General features: G+C 44.6%; 2 gene segments (V, D, J or C); both read right to left on the reverse strand.

Moving 5' to 3' along the window:
* Positions 1-3,143: 3,143 nt before the first annotated feature.
* LOC113909245 lies at positions 3,144-3,663 on the reverse strand. The segment is given in 2 exon segments: positions 3,144-3,525; positions 3,618-3,663. Coding segments are annotated over 2 exon segments (428 nt in total).
* Positions 3,664-6,295: 2,632 nt separating this feature from the next.
* LOC113910563 lies at positions 6,296-7,436 on the reverse strand. The segment is given in 2 exon segments: positions 6,296-7,190; positions 7,373-7,436. Coding segments are annotated over 2 exon segments (360 nt in total).
* Between the last annotated feature and the right edge of the window lie 268 nt (positions 7,437-7,704).

Below are 7,704 nucleotides of genomic sequence, written 5' to 3' on the forward strand. Positions count from 1 at the left end.
TGAATTAGGAGACAAAGCACATAGAGTATAAATGGCTTATCCAATGTCATATATTTACATAAAAGAGGGGGTAAAAAATGAATATTATGAGGAGAAACTCTACTGAATTACTAGTTTTGCCTAAAGGTACCTGGTTATAAGGATTATTTTCCAACAGGCATAGGGAAAAAAGAACACTAGGCTAACTTCCCTCCTAAGAGTAAAACAGACCAATGACCAGGGCCGAACAAAGAAACAGAATGTCTAAGGAAACATAGTTGCTCCCTCCCAGCCACCTCAGAAAATGGGGAAAAATATACATTCCCCTTCCCTCCATGACCTTCCTCCCATCACACCACACGACAAAAACAAACATCTGCGAGCTAGTCTGACCCTGGAGACTCTTCCTGAAAAGGAAATATTCTGGAGACTTGTGTGTCTTTGACCAAGAAATAGTTCTGTTTGGGTAAGGAAATGGTATTAACATTTTTCAAGTCTGGGCAATGGCTAGATAGGAAGCTTTTGTTCACCATTGTATCCCCAATCACTAGAACAATGCCTGGAATACAGTGGACATGCAACAAATAATCGTTGAATGAACAGGTCAATGAATGAAGGAGTTATGATTGTGTGAACATCCTTCTTTCCCTTGTAGGACTTGCATAAAGCCACTTCAAAGTCTCAAAGGCAAAAACAGATCACGGAACCAGGTTGCCCAGTGTAGTATGCTGAGAATAGCCTTCTGGGCTCCCTTTGGAGCAAAACAGTGGTGGGGGTTGAGGGTTTACCTGGAGGTATGGCAACTATATATTTAAGCCTAAAATATGGACATGGTTTAATGAACACAATGTATGTTGGGCAATAATGATATACAACACAACCACCCTGAAACACGAGCAAGCAATGTCCCTGCTCTGAGTCCTGCACTCTAAAAGGCTCCACCCTGGCCATCCTCCACGGGCTCCCACTCTACTCCCTGTGAGAAAACCACAGGGCCAAGGGCCATGGCCCTCTGGAGTCTAAGAACCTCTTCCAGACCATGCCCTGGGTACCTGGGATCCCAGAATTCCCTGCACACATGTCCCCAGATCCACTTCTAAGATCTGCATGGACCTCTTCCAAGGACCATCTTCCCAGAAACAGATATCCCACCTAGGTACACAGCCCTAGGCCCAAGGGGTGGCCAAGGGATGGCTGTTTGCAGAGAATGTAGACATGTGGACTAAGCTGTCCACATCCTTGTGTATAAAGAAAGCCCTTCAAGATATGGGGTGGAGTTAGGGATAGAAAAAGAAGGGGAGTCGGGGCGCCTGGGTGGCTCAGTCAGTTAAACGTCTGCCTTCGGCTCAGGTCATGATCCCTGGGTCTTGGGATCAGAGTCCCACATCGGGCTCCCTGCTCAGCGGGGAGTCTGCCTCTTCTTCTCCCTGTGCTCTTCCCTCATCTCATACTGTCTCTCTCTCTCAAATAAAACAATAAGACCTAAAAGAGAGAGAGAAAGAAAGAAAGAAAGAAAGAAAGAAAGAAAGAAAGAAAGAAAGAAAGAAAGAAAGAAAGAAAGAAAGAAAGAAAAAGAAAGGAAGGAAGGAAGGAAGGAAGGAAGGAAGGAAGGAAGGAAGGAAGGAAGGAAGGGAGTAGATCACACTGTGTAAGCCAGAGGCTTAAGGGCAACCCTCCTTGAAGCAGTACACTCCAGCACAAAACTATAAGAATAAAGGGTTCAAAAACAGATCCAGGTATATATGGGAATTTAGTGTACTATAAACGTAGTATATCAAATCTATGGGGCAAGAGGGAATTTTTCAATAAGTGGTGTTCCTACTATTGACTATGCATTTGTGAGACATAAATGTAAGCCCCTATGTAAAAGTTAATTTCTTTTGGGACATACTCCTTTTAATCATGTGATTCAAAGCAGAGATGCTAACGTCTCACAGAGACATCTGTCCAGCCACTCATTAACTGGCCAAGTGTGCAAGTCAAGCTGGGCTAATCCTAGCAGCGCACACCCATAGCCACTGCTGGTTAGTCCAGGGAAGAACACCTGACTCACAGAGTCAACCAGAGCCCTTCCCAAGATATTCTAAATTGGGGGGGGGGGGGCTTCAAGTTCAGTCCCTCAAGGGCATATATAAGATGTGAACAGAGGAGGCAGAAGCAGCCTACATGTTTATTTTTTTAATATTTTATTTATTTATTTGACAGTAAGAGACAGTGAGAGAGAGAACACAAGCAGGGGGAGTGGGAAAGGGAGAACAGGCTTCCCGCAGAGCAGGGAGCCCAATGCGGGGCTTGATCCCAGGACCCTGGGATCATGACCTGAGCCTAAGGCAGACGCTTAATGACTGACCCACCCAGGCGCCCCGCAGCCTACATGTTTAAATTCTCCTTTGATTCAAATTCTCCTTGTAGTATGACCTCACTCTCTCCTACTTTCACAGCTAGGCTACCCCCTCTTCCTCATCTCACATAACATGTTGTGCAGTCCTCTATCTTGGCGCTTGCCAAACTCTTCTGAGTTGTTGGTTTGCTCGTCCTACAACCAGCACTCTTCTTGGCAGGAACCATCCAGGAGTTAGAGCTACCCTATCGCTGAAATCAGTCTCATGCCCTCAGGGAGCCTCCAGGCTGGCAGAGAAGTGGAGCCATCCGACCCCGCACCCGAGAGGCAGACTGCCTGGGTGTCAGTTTGCCATTTAACAGTTTTGTGACTCAAGTGAGAACTTAAATTCTCTGTGCCTTAGTTCCCTCATCTGCAAAGCAAAGCTCATGATAAGAGTTGCAAGATTACATAGGTTCGTAAATGTCTGGGATCACACCTGGCACGTTGAAATCAATGATAATTTCTTTCACCGACTTGTCATCAGGGCTCAGCACAGTACTGAGCACATAAGGATTCATAAACATTTGTCTAATGAACGTGGCTTGAAATTTGTAGGGTTTTTTTAAGATTTTATTTATTTATTTGAGAGCGAGAATATGAAAGAGCACAAGCAGGGGGATCGGCAGAGGCAGAGGGAGAAGCAGGGAGCCCAACACGGGGCTCGATCCCAGGACCCTAGGATCATGACCTGAGCCGAAGGCAGATACTTAATCAACTGAGCCATCCCTTGAAATTGTAGTTTAGTTATAATGAGTGACATATCCTAAAACCACACCACCCTCTAGTGGAGGGACATAAAGGCTTCGGGAAAAAGTTCCAGGGTGGTACTCAGGGGTTTGTGCTCAGCTGCCCCCACCGCCCCCACCACTGTGTCTGCCACCACACAGAAGTACACAGCAGAATCGCTCCGGAGGACAGATGGTTTCTTCAGGTGGAAAGAGGTTTGGCTGTTATTAAATTCAGCCTCAAAACCGTAGCTCCCTTTAACCAGGTTGTTCCGGTGATGTATTTCAGAAGGAACTGGAGACCTTGGCTGGGATACCGGACGTACCAAAAGAGATAAGGGTTTCCAGAAACTGAATAGGTACAATTCACAGTCAGTGGATCCCCTTCAGCAACAGTGACATGATCTGGCTGCGACACCGACTGAGCTCTCAGTCCACCTGGAAATGAATCCACACTCCATCAGTGAAGCTGCTGAAAAGCATGTACCGCGGGTAATACAAGCGGTAAATGGGGAAAGAATAGTACTCACTCAGTGTGAAGAGAATCCCAAGTGTGGAGATGCGCGCAGAGGCCATGGTTTATGCTGAGCTGCCCACCTCCGCCGGAGATAAATTCCCACTCCAGAGAACAGGCTCTCGAAGAGGGGCCAGCGCCCCTGCGTCAGCACAGGGTTTCTTCTCTGGGGAACCCTTGGCTTCCTGGCACCTGTGTCTTCCTTCTGTTGAGCAAGCTCTTGGCCCAGACTCCTCAAAGCTCTGTGGGGAGCCAGACTGCTACTCTTCTTGCGCCTGGGACAAGCCTCACACTGCAGCACCCCCTAGCTCCCACACACAGAGCCGGGTAACCTCAGTGTCAGGTAGCCAGAGCTTCCAGATCTTACCACACAACCAGACCTATCTGGATGTTCACATTTTCCGTGAGCCACAGAGGGAGAATTTGGCGTTCAAGGAGAAGAAACAGAAGTGTGTGAATCAAAGTAGGAAAAAAATACATGTTGAATGGACCAAGCTTTAAATGGTTTATGCTCTATTAAGATAGCATAAGAGACAGATGGGAAATAGAATTTTTTAATAAGAATGGGGAAAATAAATAGAAAAGAGAAGGAAAAGCATAGCTTTGGGTGAAGACGGAAAGAAAAAGAAAAATGAGAGAGAAGAAAAGGCAAAATAGGAGAAGAAAGCAAAGCAAGAGAAGAGAAATAACAAAGAGAAACTTGTTCTCTTCAGAAGTAATTCAGGGGCGCCTGGGTGGCTCAGTTGTTAAGCATCTGCCTTCGGCTCAGGACATGATCCCACGGTCCCGGGATCGAGGCCCACATCGAGCCCCACATCGGGCTCCCTGCTCGGAGGGAAGCCTGCTTCTCCCTCTCCCACTCCCCCTGCTTGTGTTCCCTCTCGCTGTCTCTCTTTCTCTCTGTCAAATAAATAAAATCTTTAAAAAAAAAAAAAGTAGAGACAGCTTCTATATAAACCTCTTTTTAAAATATTTTATTTATTTATTTGACAGAGAGGGGGGAGAGCACAAGCAGGGGGAGCAGCAGGCAGAGGGAGGGGGAGAAGCAGGCTCCTTGCTGAGTAGGAAGCCTGATGTGGGGCTCAATTCCAGGACCTTGAGCTCTTGACCTGAGCCGAAGGCAGATGCTTAACCTACCGAGTGTGAGGTGCCCCTATGTAAACCTCTTTGACTGAAAACTAACTCAGTTTTGTTTTCTAGGTTGGGACTATTGGGAGCCCTCCCCATAAGGACCTTTAATTAAAGATTCACACAAAATGAACTTGAACTTTGTCTTTAAATATTTTTAGCGAGAGATAAGGAAGGGATGGTGTTATACACACCTCCTGGCAGAGTTGTCCTATTAAACAGTAGATTATAAAGGCAATAAGAAAAGCCCTCAATGAAGGAGTTGAAAAATCAAGATTTTCCACATGGAGAGGCTGTTTAGAACAGAGTTCAAAAAAAGTGCATATTGAGTAAAGATTGATGGTTGACTGGGCTTGCGGTATTATGATGATAAAATGCTCATTTTAATGGGAGAAGAGAATAAAGTTTTTTACTAAAAATGCCACAATAACAGTAGAGCAATGGTTCAATAAATCCTATTGAAATGAAACAAGGAGGGGTACCTGGGTGGCTCAGTCATTAAGCATCTGCGTTCTGCTCAGGTCATGGTCCCAGGGTCCTGGGATCGAGTCCCGCATTGGGCTCCCTGCTCCGCAGGAGGCCTGCTTCTCCCTCTCCCATTCCCCCGCTTGTGTTCCCTCTCTCACTGTGTCTCTCTCTGTCAAATAAATAAATAAAATCTTAAAAAAAAAGAAAAGAAAAAGAAATGAAACAAGGAAGTATCAATATAAAGAAAATGTTCCTCTGATTTGCCTTAGTTTCCCTTTAAATAATGTCCAAATAAACCATATATTTCAGAAAGAGGATAGAAAATCTTTGCTTTGAATCAGGAAGAGAAGCGGATCATAGTTGTTTCTGAAAGTTTTGCTAAGTATCTCATATTTTAATAGTTTAAACCTTGACCTTATGATAATGTCTTTCTTTGGAATATGTAAATTATCTTCAGAGTACTCATCTTCAAGCCCCAGAAGGCCTGTGATGAATAGGAAACATCTAATAAATTTCTCTTTCTGCCTAGAGCCTAAGATGAGTGTTAAACTTGTGTCTTCGAGGGTCCTGGCAATCACCTCAAGAGGATGACTGGAACAAAGCTTAATGAAAGGGTTATTTTAAATTTTTTGTGGGCAGATTAAAGGGAAACGTGCAAGAGAAGGTGAAGGACCCTGGGGCTAGCAACAGCCAGAAGACTTTACTGCTTCTAGGCCTGACAGGAAGGAGGAGGAAGAAATGATGGTCACCAGGGGAGGCCTGTGACTGAGGATGAATACCATCCTGTGGGCTTCAGTATAGGAAAGAAGATACAGCAATGTCCAGGAGCTTCAATCTGAGATTCCAGGTACTTCTTTAAGACTGCCTACCGCCTCTCCCAATAAACTATTTAGAAACATCAGAACTCTGTAATTGTCACTGATTTCCCAGGAGACAACAAAAGATGGCTCATGTAAAATAACGAGAAAGCCCTTTGCAAACATCAGACTCTGAAATGTAGGTTATATACGTTATAGAAGTATCAGAGAAAAATCAGCACAAAGTAAAGTTGTTGAAGCAAAAAGGCATTTTTTTTGGTCTTCTTTTTTTCCAATGCAAATTCTTTTTATTTAAATTTAATTAACCAACATGTAGTACATCATTAGTTTCAGATGTAGTGTTCAATAATTAGTCAGCATTTTTTATATGAAATTCTGACAAGGAATACAATCCAACTAAGAAAATTGTACTTTCTTCACAAGATATCCTGATGGAAAGATTGAGGTTCCACACTCATGGCTGTTGGTAGAGTTTCTCACTCATTGATTCCTTTCAGCTTCTTATGATATTATCCAGTGTCAACAAAACTATTCTTTACAGGATGGACATGTGTCTTGATAATACTCCTGCAAAGAGACTGAAGCTAGCAGATGCCATTTAAAAGCAAAAATAATCTAGTAGTCAGATCTCAAAAGAAATTCATCAAGAATGTTTCAATCATCAAGAAAACTATTTGAAATGCAGATTTACAGCACGCTTATTGATTCACTCCTTAGAAGCATATTTTCTTATGTACATTTGCTCATGTACAGTGTGTCTGCGCTCAAAATGTTTTCTGATAGTGCCGAATGGAGATGCTTGGGGAGGAGAGCAGTTATTGCTCATCTCTTTTCCACCTCCTGCAAAGGCTGTGACCCTCCCTGTTTCTGTTCAGCTCTTCATAGGCTCAGTGCCTCTGTGCCCTCCAGAGCACAGTAGTAAATGGCAGCATCTGCCACCTGCACTTGGAGGATGAGCAGCGAAGACGAGAATCGCTCATATGTCATGTTGTAGCGTCCCTGCTGAGAAGGCCCTGAGCCCTTAATCAGGAGTCTTGGAGCCCTTCCTGGGAAGTGAAGGTACCAGAAGAAGTTGTAAGCAGTGGATATAGAGTGATTGCAGGAGATTTCCACCACAGAGCCCTCCGAAGCAGAGACGGCGGAAGGCTGAAGCACTTGGTCCTTGCCCTCTGCAACTGCAGGAAACAAATAAAGAAGGCTGTGACTTTTATGCCGTTCTTGGGCTTGCTGATTGCCCCTTAGATGAGGGGAGTATCAATAAATCTGGCTTTTCTGTTTGTTTTTTTTTTAAGTGAGCCCAAATTTTAAACCAGTGGCATATGTTTTCCAAGACCAGATGGCAAAGGAGCCTACTCACCCTTCCAGGGAGAGCTGAGGAGGACCCCCAGCCACACTGCTTCCAGAGTGCTCTGCAAAGCCATGGTCAGAGTGCAGCTGCTCTCAGGTCTCAGCTGTCAGTGTGGTACTCCCAGGGAAGCTGGTTTAAGGCTGCCGGTTTTGCATTTTCTTCTTTGTGTCAGTGACATCATCAGCCAGAATTTGCCAACTGGAGAAGGGTGACTCGGGCTGAGGCTGCTTACTAGTTGCTTCAACGGTGCTCTGCTCTGAAAAGGTGGTTTTTGTTTGTTGGTTTGTTTTAGATTTTATTTACTTATTTGACAGAGAGAGACACAGCAAGAGAGGGAACAC

This window comes from Zalophus californianus, chromosome 6 (assembly GCF_009762305.2).
Source record: "Zalophus californianus isolate mZalCal1 chromosome 6, mZalCal1.pri.v2, whole genome shotgun sequence".
Taxonomy (NCBI): domain Eukaryota; kingdom Metazoa; phylum Chordata; class Mammalia; order Carnivora; family Otariidae; genus Zalophus; species Zalophus californianus.